The following is a 17,371-nucleotide window of genomic DNA, read 5'->3' on the forward strand; positions in this document are numbered from 1 at the left end:
TCTGTAAAATATGCATTTTCTTCCATTTTTAGGTTGTGTCGGGACTCCTGATGACGTTTTGAGACATTTTATACAACTACAGCACCAGAAATGTTCTGCTGAAGCTAGTCCGTTTTTTTGAATTTTTCGTAAGGGTCCCCTCGGACATGCTTCAGCAGCACAATTCTTGTGCTGTAATTGTAGATGTCTCAAAACGTCATCAGGAGTCCCGACACGACCTGAAAATGGAAGAAAATGCACATTTTACGGAAAACATTTTTTGCTAAAATGTCGTAAGGGGGACTCCTGATGACGTTTTGAGACATCTACAATTACAGCACAAGAATTGTGCTGCTGAAGCATGTCCGAGGGGACCCTTACAAAAAAAATTAAAAAACGGACCTGCATTAGCAGCACAATTCTGGTGCTGTAGTTGTACAAAATGTCTCAAAATGTCATCAGGAGTCCCGACAGAACCTGAAAATGGAAGAAAATGCACATTTTACGGAAAACATTTTTTGCTAAAATGTCATAAGGGGGCACCGTTACAAAAAATTCAAAAAAACGGACTTGCTTCAGCAGCACAATTCTGGTGGCGTCCATCTTGGCTCTGCTGGATGTGTTTGTTTTGACCACCTGGCAAATGGTGGACCCTCTCAGGCGGGTGGTGATGCGGCACAGGCCACAGGTGAGACCAGTTCTAATAGACAACTCTGAGGAGCGAGGTCAACCTTTGCGGGCTATTCAGGGTGACTCCGCCCCCCTGGACGTCGTCTCGTGCTCGCCCTCTGATGGCTGCAACAGCAACAACATGGAGGAGTGGACCGCCTTCATCTACGCTTACAAAGCAGCGCTGCTGGTAGGCACACACCAGCGGTCCACAGGCTACTTGACACGCCGCACGAAGCTAATTCCAGTGCTTTTATTTTGAAATGTGTGGCTCACTTCCAGGGTGTGGGATGTTTCGTGGCGTGGAACATCAGGAGGCGCAGCACGGGCTTGGCGTTCAGTATGTCGGCGGTGGCGGCGGTCAGCGTGGCGGGGGCCGCTGCTCGCCCACAATCCTTCACTTCACTTCTGCGTGACCAGCGCTCTGGTCCTCGCCTGCGACCTCCTGTTCCTTGCCGCCATGTTCGAGGTCCGCATCGGCCAGCTGCACGGCGGAGGGGGCGGGGCCCCAGAGGGAGAAGCTACAAGGGGCGAGGCCGCAGAGGCGCTCAACCGACGGCTGAAACAGGAAAGGGCTGAGGTGAGGACAAAGATGGAGGAGGCGCAGGAGGTCCAACCTGTCATAGGTAATTGTCTTCACAGCTGGACGCTAGCATTGACACACTTTGCCACGCTTTGGAGGCGCAGCTTGCTCAGAGCGCCACAGGAAGCTGTTCGCCACTTAAATCCTGCATGCGTGACGACAGCGGTCCGGCGGCGGAGGCCGGGTCAGAGGTCAGAGAGAATCCAGCCGACGTCAAAGCTCCTGACCTGTGGGTTCACTTCCTGTCACGTGTCGATTACCCGGCGGCCCCAATGCGTCACGCGTCGTCTTGTCTTGTCTCCGAAAGCGTGCGGCGCCGTCTGTCCGTCCAGTCAGAGCCGGCCCAAGGCATAAGCGTACTAAGCGCTTGCTTAGGGCCCCGCGGCCACCAGGGGGCCCCCAAAAGCAATTAACAAAAAATTATTATTTTTTATTTTTTGCATGTAGGAGTCTGACTGATGATTTCTAAATGATCAAAGATATATTATTGTACAAAAACACAATTTAAGGTCAACATTTTTGCACATTGCTGTTTCAGGTTTTTGTTACCAAAAATAATAAAGTGAATCAGAATCAGCTTTATTGTCCAGTTATGTTTAACACACATGGAATTTAACTTCAGTAGACTGCGCTCTCTTTGTACAAAGTAAACATTAAATATGAACAATTAACTAAAAATATAAACTAGTAATTAAAGACTAATATGTACAAGACTGATGAGACAAGATGACACTTTTACTGTAAATACAAAGCTTTATCACTTGGACTGTTCAACCCCAGGCCACTCTTGTAGCTGAATGTTTTCTACATTTTAAGATTAGGAACCATATGTGGCACTCTGGACATCATTCGTTCATTCATTGGTATTATTTTTGTTCTTAACTGGGCCACCCCCATATCTTTATAAATGACATGTCATTTGTAAAGACATGCCAGGCTGACAATAGGATAATGTAAACAACACTGCCAGAGCCGCAATGAGTTTATATATTATTTATATATTATTGGCAGAAATAGAGGGCCCCAAAATCAAATTTTGCTTAGGGCCCCATGGAGGCTTGGGCCGGCACTGCGTCCAGTTGCCCATCCTTCATCACTCCTACCTGGCTGTCATTGGCGCCGTCAGCGCCAGTAGCTCCGCCCACTTTGGAAGCAGGGATACGCTCAACGCCACTTCCGGGAAGCCGCAGCTCTGACGACATCTTTGTCTGACTTGTTTCTTCTGATTTCAAGACGGATTATTCATCAACAGGAAATTAAAAAAAAAAAAAACTCCTCCACTAGAGGGCGCATTGAATGGTTGCTATGGTGGAAGTGAACCTAAGCCAGTGCCTGACAAATAGTGGGGAGGGCCCTCCTTTGGGGGCGGGGGCGGGGGTATAATGTGTCATTATATCTTGACACATATAGATAAAAAAAATTAACATTATCAGGGGGGGCGTGAGAAATGTCTACCCTTCTTGAGACATCAACAAGGAAAAGTACCTTCAATATGAGGACCGGTGAACAAGTTAGGACAGTGGTTCTCAACCTTTTTTCAGTGATGTACCCCCTGTGAACATTTTTTTAATTCAAGTACCCCCTAATCAGAGCAAAGCATTTTTGGTTGAAAAAAAGAGATAAAGAAGTAAAATACAGCACTATGTCATCAGTTTCTGATTTATTAAATTGTATAACAGTGCAAAATATTGCTCATTTGTAGTGGTCTTTCTTGAACTATTTGGAAAAAAAGATATAAAAATAACTAAAAACTTGTTGAAAAAAAACCAAGTGATTCAATTATAAATAAATATTTCTACACATAGAAGTAAACATCAACTTAAAGTGCCCTCTTTGGGGATTGTAATAGAGATCCATCTGGATTCATGAACTTAATTCTAAACATTTCTTCACAAAAAAAGAAAACTTTAACATCAATATTTATGGAACATGTCCACAAAAAATCTAGCTGTCAACACTGAATATTGCATTGTTGCATTTCTTTTCACAGTTCTTTTTGACAGACATTTAAAAAAAATCTCACGTACCCCTTGGCATACCTTCAAGTACCCCCAGGGGTACGCGTACCCCCATTTGAGAACCACTGAGTTAGGACATACATCATGGTCCCAATATGGAAAACCATTGCATCTAATAGAGAATGTCTCATTTGCACCCCTGGTGGCGAAATCTATCAAAATTCGGAGGGATTTTTCAAATGGACTGTGTGTGTCGGTTTTAAAAGTGCTCCCCCTCTGGTGAACATATGAAATAAGTGTGTTGAAAAATTTTAGGTGCTCCTCCTCTGGCCAACATATGTAATAACAAGTGTTCTTGCATGCACCCCCTTTGGCCAAAATGTATTAAAAAAATAAAATAAATATGTATGTATGTAGAGACAAACTGTAATAACTTGAAGTAAATAGTGATTAAAAACGAGAGATGTCCGATAATGGCTTTTTTGCCGATATCCGATATTCCAATATTGTCCAACTCTTAATTACAGAGTCCGATATCAACCGATACCGATATATACAGTCGTGGAATTAACACATTATTATTCCTAATTTTGTTGTGATGCCCTGCTGGATGCATTAAACAATGTAACAAGGTTTTCCAAAATAAATGAACTCAAGTTATGGAAAAAAATGCCAACATGGCACTGCCATATTTATTATTGAAGTCACAAAGTGCAATATTTTTTTTAACATGCCTCAAAACAGCAGCTTGGAATTTGGGACATGCGCTCCCTGAGAGAGCATGAGGAGGTTGAGGTGGGCGGGGTTGATGTGGGGGGTTAGAAGGTAGCGGGGGGTGTATATTGTAGCGTCCCGGAAGAGTTAGTGCTGCAAGGGGTTCTGGGTATTTGTTCTGTTGTGTTTATGTTGTGTTACGGTGCGGATGTTCTTCCGAAATGTGTTTGTCATTCTTGTTTGGTGTGGGTTCACAGTGTGCCGCATATTTGTAACAGTGTTAAACTTGTTTATACGGCCACCCTCAGTGTGACCTGTATGGCTGTTGACCAAGTATGCTTTGCAGTCACTTGATTGTGTGAAAAGCCGTAGATATGTGATTGGGCCGGCACGCAAAGGCAGTGCCTTTAAGGTTTATTGGCGCTCTGTACTTCCCCCTACATCCGTGTACACAGCGGTGTTTTAAAAAGTCATACATTTTACTTTTTGGAAACCGATACCGATCATTTTGAAACCGATAATTATTACATTTTAAAGCATTTATCGGCCGATAACATCGGCAGTCCGATATTATCGGACATCCCTTTTAAAAACCAATTACAATTTTTTTTTTTAATTAAAAGCAGTCTTTTTCTCACAATGTGTTGACTTTTTTCTTATAAAATTGGGAAGAGTTTCTCATATTCTTTGTTTCTCTAATATTGCAATATTTTCTCGTAAAATTATTACTTTTTAATGCAAAATGGTGACATTTGTCATATAAAATTCCGACTTTCATCACAAAATTGCAGATTTTTTTGTCGTTCTTGTAAAATAGTGAAATTTTTTGAGTAAAATCATGACTTTTGTCATAATTTTGCCAGGTAAAATTGCGATTATTATTATAATATTGCCAAAATGTTAAAGTTTTCTTATAAAATTGTGACTTCTGTCGAGTAAAAGTACGACTCTTTTCATTAAATTGCCAGAATGTTAAGCTTTTCTTGTAAAATTGCAACTGTTCCAACTTTTATCATATAATTGCACAAATGTTCAGTTTTTCTAGTGAAATTCAAACTCATTTTTCACAACAAGCTTTTTTATATTTGCATAGTATATATATATATATATATATAAGAGTGTGTGTGTGTGTGTGTGTGTGTGTGTGTGTGTGTGTGTGTGTGTGTGTGTGTGTGTGTGTGGTTCCATCAGCGCACGTTGATAACAAAAAGGACGTAATAAACACCAGCAGTGCACGTCAGCGCTCGTGCACATGTGAGCAATCGGGGGGTGGGCGGCCATATTTGTTTGGAGGACGCCGCGCACGTGCTAGTGGGCCTCATTAGAGCAGACGAATGTTGTGGTTGCTATGACAACGAGCACTGCGGAGACGTAGTTGTGCTAGTTTAACAAAACGTTCTTTGTGGGGTTGCCAAGTGTGTGTGTGTGTGTGTGGGGGGGGGGGGATAGCAGACTAAATATGACAACAGAAGAAAATAATATTTACCTTTATTACTGTGATGAGTCACCTGGTTCTTCTAGAACTTTTCAAACATTTTGGTTTCATGTGACCTTTGTCCACTTCTCCTTTCCTGCGGCGTGCTTCCTTTTTTCAGCGGGCATCCCCCGCCCACCCAAAGTAAAAGTGATGACATCACTGCCAGGTGCGGTAGTTTCTCTTCTGCGCTCGCAGCAACGGCGTCTGAGTGTCGGCGTCCCGCCACGCCAGCCGGCCCCTCCCCCGTGTGCGGGCGCACGCCAGCAGCACGCTATGGAAGACGCCCTGGGACGGCGACGTGAAGGCCTGACGCACAAACACACGTGACCTCTGACCCCGGGCCCCCTTCGAAGAAACGCGACGTCGCAAATCACCCACCTGAATGACGTAGACGACCGCAGCGGCCGAGCTCGCGTTCCTCGATGACATCATCACCAGACACGCCGCTGAAAGATCACATGAGCTTTTTTTTCCCCACCAACACACAAAAAAATAAACAAAAACGACAAACTGACCGGGTCCCCAGCAGAGGGCGAAGACGAGCGGGAACGCCAGCATCCGAAAGTCCAGCGAACGAAAGGAGGCCCGCTGCTGGTTGCCAAGGTAACCATATGACATCACGACTCGCCGGTAAACATGACGAGCTTTTCCCATGATCATCTGATGCAGGACATGCTACGTGTTAGCAAGGCATGCTACATGTTAGCAAGGCATGTTACGTGCTAACGAGGCATTCAATGTGTAAGCGAGGCATGCTACGTGTTACCGTGATGCATCAGTGAGCCATGCTGCGTGTTAGCAAGGCATGTGACGTGCTAAAGAGGCATTCTATGTGCAAGTGAGGCATGCTGCGTGCTAGCGAGACATGCTACGTCCTAACGAGGCGTTCTATGTGTAAACGAGGCATGCTCTGTTAGCGAAACATGCTATGTGTTAACAAGGCACGCTACATTTTAACAAACCATGCTATGTCTTCGCGAGGCGTTGTGTGTGTAAGCGAGGCATGCTACGAGTGAGCGCAACGTGTTAGCCTGACATGTTAACAAGGCATGCTACCTGCTAGCCTGATGTGTTAAAGCACGCTACGTGTTAGCAGGGTGTGCGAAATGCTAGCAAGGCATGCTATGTCTTAATGAGGCATTCTATGTGCAAGCAAGGCTGTTAGAATAATTATGTGTAAGTTATCACGCAACTTTAGTACGCTTAAAGTCCGTTGCTATAGTTATTAGCTATTGTGCTCAAGCTGTACTTTTTCTATCTGTGCAAGGACAAAACTTCTTGTCTGAGGGGTGGCCTCAGCCGCAGATGTTATCTTTGTTTTAGCCCGCTAACAGCCAAGGACTTCAAGGACCTCAACAAAGACAAGACGACAGCACGCAGACGAAGCAGAGACAAGGCGAAATCACAAGGCCCCAGCACATTCCGTCACGTATTTTGTGGACTGGAGCGGCTTTGCATGATATGTGTGACCACTCCTTTTAGAGGCGGCCTCAGTGATGTTGACTGGGGAACTCCTGAATAAATAGAGCGACATGGGAGCTGTACCTTAGAGCGTAGGGCGAGACTGTGACTAAGTGTGCAGATCCATGCGTTCTCCCCATGAGCTAAATTGAACTCTGTCTCTGCATGATTCCTTGGTTTTTGTCTGTTTAACAGATGTCATCAGTGTCTGAACCTGACAGAGGCACGCTACGCGTGAGTGCGAGCGTTGCCATGCACTACTCACCATCATGCCAACCAACGTAAGGAAGAACGCGGCGAGGAAGATGGCGCCGGAGTAGATGCGCAGCACGAGGCAGGCTCTGACCGGCTGCCGAGCGGCGACAGGAAGCATCAGCGGATCCCTGTGTTTGTCCCGGGTAATCAAATGTTAGCAACACGCCGCCGCTGATTTGACTGCAGACGTCTCACCTGTACAAGTCGCTGCAGTTGGCAGTGCACTGGCCCACGCTTCCTCGGATGAACACGGGCGCCATCAGGATCACCGGAAGCACGCTGGTGACACATGTGCATCATTCACCTTCAACGCACTTCCTGTGACAACGCGCTAGGCGGCTCGCACTCACCCACAAAGCAGCGCCGTCATCTTGGCAGCCGGGACTCTCTTGGAAAACAAGGAAAATATCACCATGATGATGCAGAACTTTACAGACATCCACATAAAGAACTGTTCCCTCTGAGGGCCACACACTGACACATTAACACAGGTGGGGGCCCTTTTGATATTTTTCATAAATATACACTTTTTTTTAACCTTTAGGGCTCCCCTCAAGTTTGGTCGTGGGAACCCGGAAGGGTCTCGGTCATAAAAATAAATCATACAAACCCCAAAACCAGTGAAGTTGGTACTTTGTTTAAATCGCAAATAAAAACAGAATACAATGATTTGCACATCTTTTCCACCTATATTCAATTGAATAGACTGCAAAAACAAGATATTTAATGTTACAACTGAGAAACTTAATTTTTTTTTTGTGCAAACATTAGCTCATTTGAAATTTGATGCCTGCAACATGTTTCAAAAAAGCTGGCACGAGTGGCAAAAAAGACTGAGAAAGTTGAGGAATGCTCATCAAACACTCATTTGGAACATCCCACAGGTGAACAGGCTAATTGGGAACAGGTGGGTGCCATGATTGGGTATAAAAGCAGCTTCCATGAAATGCTCAGTCGTTTGCAAACAAGGATGGGGTGAGGATCACCACTTTTTCAACAAATGCTTGAGCAAATTGTTTAAAAACCACATTTCTCAACAAGCTATTGCAAGGAATTTAGGGATTTCACCATCTATGGTCTGTGATGTGATATCAAAAGATTCAGAGAATCTAGAGAAATCCCTGCACATAACATTGAATGCCCGTGACCTTCGATCCCTCAGGCGCTACTGCATCAAAAAGTGACATCAGTGTGTAAAGGATATCACCACATGGGCTCAGGAACACTTCAGAAAACCACTGTCAGTAACTACAGTTCGTCACTACATCTGTAAGTGCAAGTTAAAACTCTACTATGCAAAGCCAAAGCCATTTATCAACAACACCCAGAAGAGCTGCTGGCTTCGCTGGGCCTGAGCTCGTCTAAGAGGGACTGATGTAAAGTGGAAAAGTGTTCTGTGGTCTGACGGGTCCACATTTCAAATTGTTTTTGGAAACTGTGGACGTCGTGTCCTCCGGACCAAAGAGGAAAATAACCATCCGGACTGTTATAGGCGCAAAGTTAAAAAGCCAGCATCTGTGAAGGTATGGGGGTGTATTAGTGCCCAAGGCATGGGCAACTTACACATCTGTGAAGGCACCATTAATGCTGAAAGGTACATCCAGGTTTTGGAGCAACATATGTTGCTATCCAAGCAACGTTATCATGGACGCCCCTGCTTATTTCAGCAAGACAATGCCAAGCCACGTGTTACAACAGCGTGGCTTTGTAGTAAAAGAGTGCGGGTACTAGACTGGCCTGCCTGTAGTGCAGACCTTTCTCCCATTGAAAATGTGTGGCGCAATATAAAGCGTAAAACTTAAGCTGTACATCAAGCAAGAATGGGAAATAATTTCACTTGAAAAGCTTCAAAAATTGGTCTCCTCAGTTCCCAAATGTTTACTGAGTGTTGTTAAAAGGAAAGGCCATGTAACACAGTGGTAAAAATGACCCTGTGCCAACTTTTTTTGCAATGTGTTTTTGCCATTAAATTCTAAGTTAATGATTATTTGCAAAAAACACATTAAATATATTGTCTTTGCAGTCTATTCAATTGAATCTAAGTTGAAAAGGATTTGCAAATATTGTATTCTGTTTTTATTTAGAATTACACAACGTGCCAACTTCACTGGTTTTGGGTTTTGTACATCAGTTTTTATTCAACGTTAAAATCTCTAGATCAACTTCAGATTGATCTGTTAAAGTTAAAAACAAATTGTAATGTGCAAAAAATAATGTGGCAAAATATGCAACCCCCCCCAAAAATAAATAAATTGAATATTTGATGTGAAGTAATTGCCTTAAATATATCAATAATTCATAACATCAATTTTAATCCATTATTATTTTTTCAACAATTTAAAATGAATAAAACATATTTAAATTTATGGGGACCCAAAAGGGTCCCATTCCAAAAATTGTTGAAAACCAGTCATAAGCTTTTTTTTTTCTTTTTTTTTTTTACTTTGACTTTAGATCTATTTGTCGATGAGTTTGTATTATTTGTTCATGTTTTCTAGTGTTTTAAGCCCTTTGTCATAGAACATTTTTATATTTCAAACACAATAACTGCAATATTTCAAAATTATTTCAAAGTGCAACGTTTATTGTAAAGTAATTGAAGCCTTGAATAAAGCAATAATTCATAACATTCATTTTAATCCATTATTTTTTTTAGCAATAACACTTTCTTTTTTTTTAAATCTTATTAAAATTCTTGGGGACGCAAATGGTTACCATTCAAACTCTTTAAATTTGACTTCAGATCTAACCGGCGATCGAGTTTTTATAATTTTTTCATGGTTGTTTTTAGTGTTTTATGCCTTTTGTCAGAGAAGACTTTCATTTTTTTTAAATGGCAAATAGACAAAATATGTTAAAGTGGAAAATTTGATGTGAAGTACTTGAGGCCTTGAATAGGTAACATTGATTTTGATTCATACATTTTTTTTGAGTAATGACTGTTTTAAAGAAAAAAAACAGTCTGCATGGCAGCTTTGTGTTATTAGACTCAACAGTGCAACTTTTTCATCCGTTTTTTTTTTAATTTCCACTTTTTTTTAATGTGTTTTTTTTCTTTTTAAATATCATTTTTAGAATGTTCCACGGGGCGTAAAAATGTTTGTTTGGACACCCCTGATCTGGATACATGCTCTATACATGTTAGTGGTACCTGTCCAAGGTGTTGCTGTGGGCCGAAGGAGAACCTGAGGCGCAGGTTGGCGTAGACGCTCCACACGTAGTTAAGTGTGTAGAAGAAGGACGCCATGCACACAACCTGACACACACACACACACACACGCACACACACAATGTCACGTGCAAAACAAAACAATTAGGTCATCGGCTTGTGGGAACATTCCGGGTCCTGACCTGCCGGGCCATGTGCAGGTGGTGCCGGACAAGGCAGTGCTGAGACCCCAGGGCGCCCCCTAGCAGCCAGCAGAGGGCGAGCAGCAGGTCGGAGGCAGCAAGCAGCAGCGGCGCCTGCCGCTGCAAGTGTGCACATCAGGTGCGCTAGTCAAGTTCTAGGACGGTCACATGGTTTTGGTTTCGGGCACAGGAACTCACCTCAGCGGTGCTCCCGTCTGGTCGCTGTGACGCCATGCAGGCGATGATGGAGGCGGAGCCTAGCGCGCTGTAACAGCCACGGTTAGAACCAAAATCGTCAGAACCAATCAGAGCGTGTGCTCACCTGAGCAGAGCCATGAGCATCTGGGCCCACTGGACCAATTGCTGGATCTGTAGAGAAACCGATGTGGATCAGAACCACAAAGCTCACAGACACTACATACTGACCTGGGTCCAGTCATGTGGTCCAGTGGAGTTCTGGTATGAGAGCATTTGATCCATGTCAGGTCACTTGTGGATCAGCATTTGTGCCCTGCGCTTTTATACACACAGGCCCCACCCACCAGGAGGCAGCCCCACAGCGCCCCTCAGAGGGCAAAGTTGCAAGCAGAATGAAGGGACAAACGTGTGCTGAGCAAGTGTTTTATTTGTGTGGTGCTGTTGCTATGACAACATCATAATTTGGTTAGCCTAGCGAAGCGGAAGTGCTCGTCTGAGGCGGCGAGCTGGCGGCCTGGTGCCGCTTCATGTGCTTGCGGAAAGCTCGGGCGCCGCTCAGGTCTTTCATGCAGACGCGGCACATGTACGGGCGGCCGGCAGCGTGCACGTCCACGTGGTAGCGGAGTTCCAGCGTGCGGCTGAAGCTCTTGTTGCACACGGGACACTGATGGCGCACGTCCGAGTGGACGAGCTGGTGGCTCTTGAGCGCGCTGGGCTGCTTGAAGGTCTTGGGGCAATCGCTGCATGCGTACGGTCGCGTGTCAGCGTGCAGCCGCTGGTGGCGGCGCAGAGCGCTGGAGAAGGTGAAGCTCTTGTCGCACTGCTCGCACGAGAACGGCTTCTCGCCCGTGTGGATCCGCCGGTGCTCCTTGAGATGCACCTGCTGCGTGAAGCTCTTCTTGCAGGTGGCGCACTGGAAGGGACGCTCGCCCGAGTGAACGCGCAGGTGCTTAAGCAGCGCCGACGCCTTGAAGCAGTCACGAGCGCAGACAGGGCAGACGTGCCTGCGCTTGTCCTCGTCTGACTGCACCTCTGCGTCGCCCTCTGCTGGGAGGAAGGGAGGGAGGGAGGGAGCGCGTGAGGACATGAGGGACGCCAAGACCAAGAACGTGAGACTAGGGCTGGGCAATATATCGATATACTCGATATATCGCGGGTTTGTCTCTGTGCAATATAGAAAATGGCTATATCGTGATATTCGAGTAAACGTTCTCACGCAGTTGCTTTTAGCTGCAGGCATTACACTACAGGTGTTTCTCACTCTTTCTAGTCTCTCCTTCTCACAGAGACTTAAACAAGCGCACCTTCTTACATACGTCACATACGTATACGCCCTCGCTGAGCAGAGAGGTAGCAGCATGGCTAAAGTTAGCTGTGGTGCTAGTGGTAATACGAGAGAAAGAAGGTGCGATTCTGGTAACAAATGAAGGAAGAATTAGTTCCTAAGAAAAACAACACGGGGTCCATCATCTGGCGGTGGTTTGGCTTCAAGTGGGAATATGTCGAACAGACAACCGTAATTTGTCAAGTGTGGGGCGAAAGCGTTGCTACAAAAAGTAGCATTACTGCTAATATGTAGCGTCATTTGAAAAGTCACCCGCTCGAGAATGAAGAGTGCTTGAAACTCCGCATGTCAACATCTCAGTTCGGTGCCACACCAACAAAATGCAGAGGCAATCATTTCTACATCAACACCGTATGAAAAAAATAGTCCACGACATAAGGAGATAACGTCCGCCGGAACCTACCACATAGCGAAGGACGTACACAATTTGATTTCCTATTATGCAGCTAATTTTTATTTGACAGTTATTGAAGTATCTTGTGTGACATCATGCACAGAAGTGCACTTTATTTGCTTTAAACTATTGTAGTGGCGTTCTGTACAAAAAGTGCACTTTAATTTAGTGTTGTTTTGATTTGTCATCTTGAGGACATCATTCACAAAAGTGCACTAATAGCTTGTTTTAAAATGTCTCTGACAATCTTGCACTTTCTGTTTTGAAATGACATGAATGTTTGTGCCACTGCTTAATAACCGTTTAATAAATACACTTTTGGTAAATTGACTTACCGTATATTACCAAATAAACGCCCTTGTGCAAATAACCGCCCATGTCCTAATAGCCACCTCATTTTGTGAATTAACTGCCTCTTCCTAATAACCGCCCATGTCCAAATAGCTGCCCGTGGGCTGTTATTTGCATAATTTAGATTAAAATCATATTGATTTCATTAAGCCCAATTTATAAGCTAAAAGGAAAAGCAAAGGTGCAGTAATTCTGGTAATTACGGTAAAAGCAGACGTTACGTGGGGATTCTGGGTAATCAACATATTGCAATGGGTCACCGCATATAGCGTAACACACACTCAACGACAACAACAAACCCACGAGGAAAAGTTTCAGCATGGCAAGCAACAGTAGCAGTGAGTTGAATGAACAGGATACTGGTGCACCACAACTGATGGACGGGAATACTTTAAGGGGGAAGAAGAACAGAAAACTCGACTTAAAGTTCAAGCTAGCGGTTGTGAAGTATGCGGAGCAGAATTCTGGTTTAACATTGACCCAAAACGTGTACGAGAATGGAAACAAAAAAGGGAGAACTACTATCTCAGTCGGCAATCGATGGAAAACGGGCTCGCTTATCTGGTGGAGGTAGGAAGAAAGTGAGCGACGAGCTTGTTGCTAATTTGTGTCAGTGGATACATCACGTATGCTGCTTTATTTAAAACTTGGAGTACTGTAGCCTTTATTTTATTTAATTGACAGTAATATTGTTCTGTTTTGATGGTGGGTTTTATACTTGAGTACTTGGTACCATAATTGTATTTTTCCCGGTAGGCTGCTTTATTTAAAAAGTTTATATATTTTTAGTATTGGTATTCTATTTGACAATTGTTGGACTACTGTCATGTTGAGGCCTTGTTGATCTCTTGTCTTTTGATAGCCTACCTCATGTTGATCTCTTGTTTTTTTGTTTGTATGTTTACAATAGCTTTTACATTTAAAGTTTTTTGTACGAAAAAAAAATATTGGACAGTAACCATTGTAACCAAATAATGGTCTGGTGCAGGCTGGTGCAAAAATAAATAAAAGCCATGTGCAAATAACCGCCCATGTCCTAAAAGCCGCCCGGGGTCTGACCCCATTTTGTGAAATAAACGCCCGGGCTACTATTTGGTAATATACGGTAGTTGTGATTTCCCTCTCTGCATGAAAATTTAAAAGTAGCTTATATTAATGCAGTATGAACAAGAATGTTTTAATGTAGACACATAGAATCATCATACTGTTGTGATTATATGCATCAAGTGTTCATTCAAGGCTAAGGCAAAATATCGCGATATACATCGTGTATCGCGATATGGCCTAAAAATAGCGAGATGTTAAAAAAAGACCATATCGCCCAGCCCTACGTGAGACACATGACGTGAGGGACATGATGGGCAGGAAGAACATGAGGGACGTGAAGATGTGGGAGACATGAAAAGATGAGACATGACGAGATGAAAGACATGAAGGGCAGGAAGAACATGACGAGATGTGGGAGATCAGGGGCACATGACGATATGGGGGAGACATGACAATATGTGGGGGACATGACGATATGTGGGGACATGAGGGACGTGGGGGACATGAGGACATGAAGGACCAGCGTCCAACATACGTGCCACAGCGGAGCTCCAGTCTTCTTCTTCACCATCAGAATTAATCAGACCGCTAACACGTCCTTCGTCGTCGTCCTCCTTCACAGCATCCTCGCTGCTAAGGTTACCAGGCAGATGCTGGCGGACAGCGATGACATCATTAAACAGGTCAGTTGTCATGGGAATGTTAAGACATCAAAGCTACCTGGCGCTGCAGGTCTTCCGCAGGAAGTGACGCCGTCTCTACCGGCACACCTGCCGGACTATCAGGCTGTTTGGGGGCGGAGCTTGCGGCGGCGGCGTCCAACAGGCTATGGCGGACATGGATCCTCATGTGCTTGCGCAGCTCGTAGGGCCGCAGGAAGCGCTTGGAGCAGACGCTGCAAGAGTGCGGCCTGTCAAGCGTGTGGATCTTCTGGTGAGCTTTCAGGTTGGTGGCGTTGGCGAACGACTTCCCGCAGTGCGAGCAGTCGTGCAGCTTCTGGGCCCCGTGAACCTCCAGGTGCTCCTTCAGCTTGTAGGGTCTGGTGAAGCTCCGCCCACACACGTCACACACGTGGAGCATCTTCCTCCTCTTCTTCCCGCTTCCTGTCGCAAACAGGAAGTACACTTAAACAACCCGGCGCTTCGACGGGCCGCGTGGTTAGCTCACCTGGCAACGAAGGCGGTTCCTGCGAGAGCTCCACTTCCTCGCCGCCGTCAGACGGCTATCATGTGACAAGATTTAGAAGACAGAGTCAGAGAGAGGCAACATGGCCGACATGATGGGTATGACGCACCACGGCGAGCTGCAGGTGTTTGAGCAGGTGCTTCCTGAGCAGGCCGGGTCTGTTGAAGCTCCTGCTGCACAGCGAGCAGGGGTGTGACTTGCGGCCCGTGTGAAGCGTGGCGTGGTCGCGGAAGGCCGATGCCGTGGAGAACACCTTGCGGCACAAGTGGCACGAGTAACGGGCGTCCGCCGCATGCGAGTGGCGGTGTTCCGACAGGCCGCCAGTGGAGGCGAAGCGCTTGGGGCAGAGCGGGCAGGCGAAGGGTCGCTCGCCCGTGTGCGAGCGCTGGTGCTGCAGCAGGTAGCGGCGCTGCAGGAAGCCCCGCCCACACACCCCGCAGAGGTGCTGCTTCTCCGGGGCGTGGCGCAGGCGATGGCGGCGCAGGCAGCCCGGCTGAGAGTAGCTGACGCCGCAGTCGGGGCACGAGTACGGCTTCTCGCCCGTGTGCACCCGCTGGTGGGCCTTCACGTTGACCTTCTTGCTAAAGCGCTTGCCGCACACGGGACACGCGTGCGGCTTCTCACCGGCGTGCGCCGCCATGTGGTCAGACAGGCGGGACGGACACGAGAAGTCTCGGTCGCACAGCGAGCAGCGGTGGCGCCGCTTGGACGCCCCCGCGCTTGCCTTGGGCAGCGGCGGCTCATCTCCTGCAGGGAGCGAAGCACAAGACGCTGCGATGACATCGCCTTTAAATCACAGACAGTGGCATTTCACAATAAAAGCCTAACCTTCAGTAGCATTTTGTTCTATTTTGACGTCATTCATCTCCTCTTCCTGCCATGAAACACTAAAATCAAGCACAAGTTGAAATATCACCATATAGACTTGTCAACAATATTGACATAACCATATACCGGTAAACGTATTAAGAATAATGTCTTTGACCAACGAACAGGACCGGAAGTCATTATTTTGGACACAAACATCGATTGTCTTGTGTCACAAAGTAACGTGCCTTAGCAAATCTTAGCATACACATTCGGCTATATTAATGCTAACGTACCCTCAGTCGGACAAAAACACGAAAATTTACAGAAAATGCACTTTGAAAGAGGTTAATTCAATTTCCTGTAAAGTTACATAGCACTTGCTAAAAGTAAAAGCGACGAACGCAAGCTAAAAGGTAGTATTAGCTAAACACATAATGAAGATCATAGTTCGATTTGTGATAAAGACACTTTTAACGCAGAAAAGAGATGTTAAAGCGATAAAACACCAACCAGAGATAGCAGAAATGAGCTAACATAAGCTAGCAGCGCTGCTAAGCGAACACAAGCTAGCCAGGCTAAACACGTCACGACCCGTTTAATTTTAGTCCACAAAACGTAACGGTCATTAAACTCAGTAATTAGCACTTCTGTGCAACATTATCATCTTTGCCAGGAAAAACTACCCTGAAAGCGAACGTTGGCCTGTCGTCTGCTCGCACGTCACCACCAACACTTTAAAGAGCAATTTTAAAGAACTTGCCTGAATATTTTAAAGATATGCAATCAACTCCCCGCTTGCAACTTGTATGTCATTTAGGGGTATTTAAAGCTTCAAGTACTGTACAAAAAGACTGTCGCAGTGGTGCATATGTTTCTTCTTGCCTGAGTTATTTTGTTGTTAGTAGTTCTTGATTCCGACATTGGGGGGCGCAAGAGACCAGCAGGATAAAAGCGTGCTCTCCTTCTTCGGTGTTGCGGCGGCAGGCATCCTTCACAACTGGTGCATTAGCGTCCCCTTCCGGTATGGCGTTTTGACTACAGCGTAGTGACATGCGGATTTTTTCTGATACCGATACTTTGTGCAAAAAAACCTAAAGTGTCCAGTAAAACTTAAAAAGTAGTGTACTTAAAGTGTTGCTGCTCTTGGAGAATAATTTCAAAAATCATATAAAATTACAGGGCGAAACAAATGACACAGTTCACATACTTACCGCGGCGGAAGAAAAAGTAGTCCCCACCAATTGCGTTTCATTTAGACAAGATCTCAATGACTTATAGTAAATTACTAAGTCGTAATAATGACGTACTTAGTATTTCAGGTAACTAGGACTGTTTTGTTTTTACTTGATGGAAAAAATATCGAGATGTATATCGTATATTGCCGTTTCCCAATTGATTTAAGCCGTTACGAAGTTAAGATGCTCCTTGCTAATTGATAGCATGCTGTTAGCTTCGAGGCTAATTTTGTAGGTAGGCTCCTGAGTCAAATATTTTGTCACCTGATGAATGCTGTTAGCATGCTAGCTTTTAAGCTAATTTTGCAAGTATGTACATATTCCTTTTGACGCATGCTAACTGTTAGCATACTAGCTTT

General features: G+C 45.1%; 2 protein-coding genes across 7 annotated transcripts; both read right to left on the bottom strand.

Annotated features, from left to right (window-relative positions):
* Positions 1–4,802: 4,802 nt before the first annotated feature.
* Positions 4,803–10,958, bottom strand: LOC133620959 (transmembrane protein 116-like). Of its 6 annotated transcripts, none has more exons than XM_061982665.1 (11): positions 10,874–10,958; positions 10,770–10,816; positions 10,646–10,712; positions 10,448–10,567; positions 10,248–10,352; positions 7,447–7,484; positions 7,292–7,375; positions 7,107–7,224; positions 5,896–6,040; positions 5,759–5,826; positions 4,803–5,686 (listed from the first exon to the last, which is right to left on the bottom strand). In XM_061982665.1, exons 1-11 carry the CDS (start codon positions 10,925–10,927, stop codon positions 5,537–5,539), a joined length of 996 nt encoding a protein of 331 aa, XP_061838649.1. In that variant the 5' UTR covers positions 10,928–10,958; the 3' UTR covers positions 4,803–5,536. The 6 variants fall into 6 exon arrangements, with proteins under 6 accessions (XP_061838649.1, XP_061838648.1, XP_061838646.1 ...); XM_061982664.1 differs by having other exon boundaries at positions 4,803–5,710; XM_061982662.1 differs by having other exon boundaries at positions 4,803–5,826.
* A 96-nt stretch (positions 10,959–11,054) lies between these two features.
* Positions 11,055–16,416, bottom strand: LOC133620958 (uncharacterized). The gene is made up of 7 exons (XM_072915578.1): positions 16,288–16,416; positions 15,796–15,841; positions 15,077–15,714; positions 14,950–15,004; positions 14,503–14,885; positions 14,318–14,435; positions 11,055–11,692 (listed from the first exon to the last, which is right to left on the bottom strand). Exons 2-7 carry the CDS (start codon positions 15,830–15,832, stop codon positions 11,112–11,114), a joined length of 1,812 nt encoding a protein of 603 aa, XP_072771679.1. The 5' UTR covers positions 15,833–15,841; positions 16,288–16,416; the 3' UTR covers positions 11,055–11,111.
* Between the last annotated feature and the right edge of the window lie 955 nt (positions 16,417–17,371).

This window comes from Nerophis lumbriciformis, linkage group LG21 (assembly GCF_033978685.3).
Source record: "Nerophis lumbriciformis linkage group LG21, RoL_Nlum_v2.1, whole genome shotgun sequence".
NCBI classification, from domain to species: domain Eukaryota; kingdom Metazoa; phylum Chordata; class Actinopteri; order Syngnathiformes; family Syngnathidae; genus Nerophis; species Nerophis lumbriciformis.

Coding starts and splice junctions, on each gene's coding strand:
- LOC133620958 (XM_072915578.1), bottom strand. CDS start 15,832: ATGAATGACGTCAAAATAGAACAAAATGCTACTGAAG. Junction 14,886..14,949: donor GGAACCGCCTTCGTTGCCAG/GTGAGCTAACCA, acceptor TGTTTGCGACAG/GAAGCGGGAAGAAGAGGAGG. Junction 14,436..14,502: donor CGGAAGACCTGCAGCGCCAG/GTAGCTTTGATG, acceptor GCTGTCCGCCAG/CATCTGCCTGGTAACCTTAG.
- LOC133620959 (XM_061982661.1), bottom strand. CDS start 10,927: ATGGATCAAATGCTCTCATACCAGAACTCCACTGGACCACATGACTGG. Junction 7,485..10,247: donor CACAGCAACACCTTGGACAG/GTACCACTAACA, acceptor TTGTTTTCCAAG/AGAGTCCCGGCTGCCAAGAT. Junction 7,376..7,446: donor ATGACGGCGCTGCTTTGTGG/GTGAGTGCGAGC, acceptor ATGTGTCACCAG/CGTGCTTCCGGTGATCCTGA.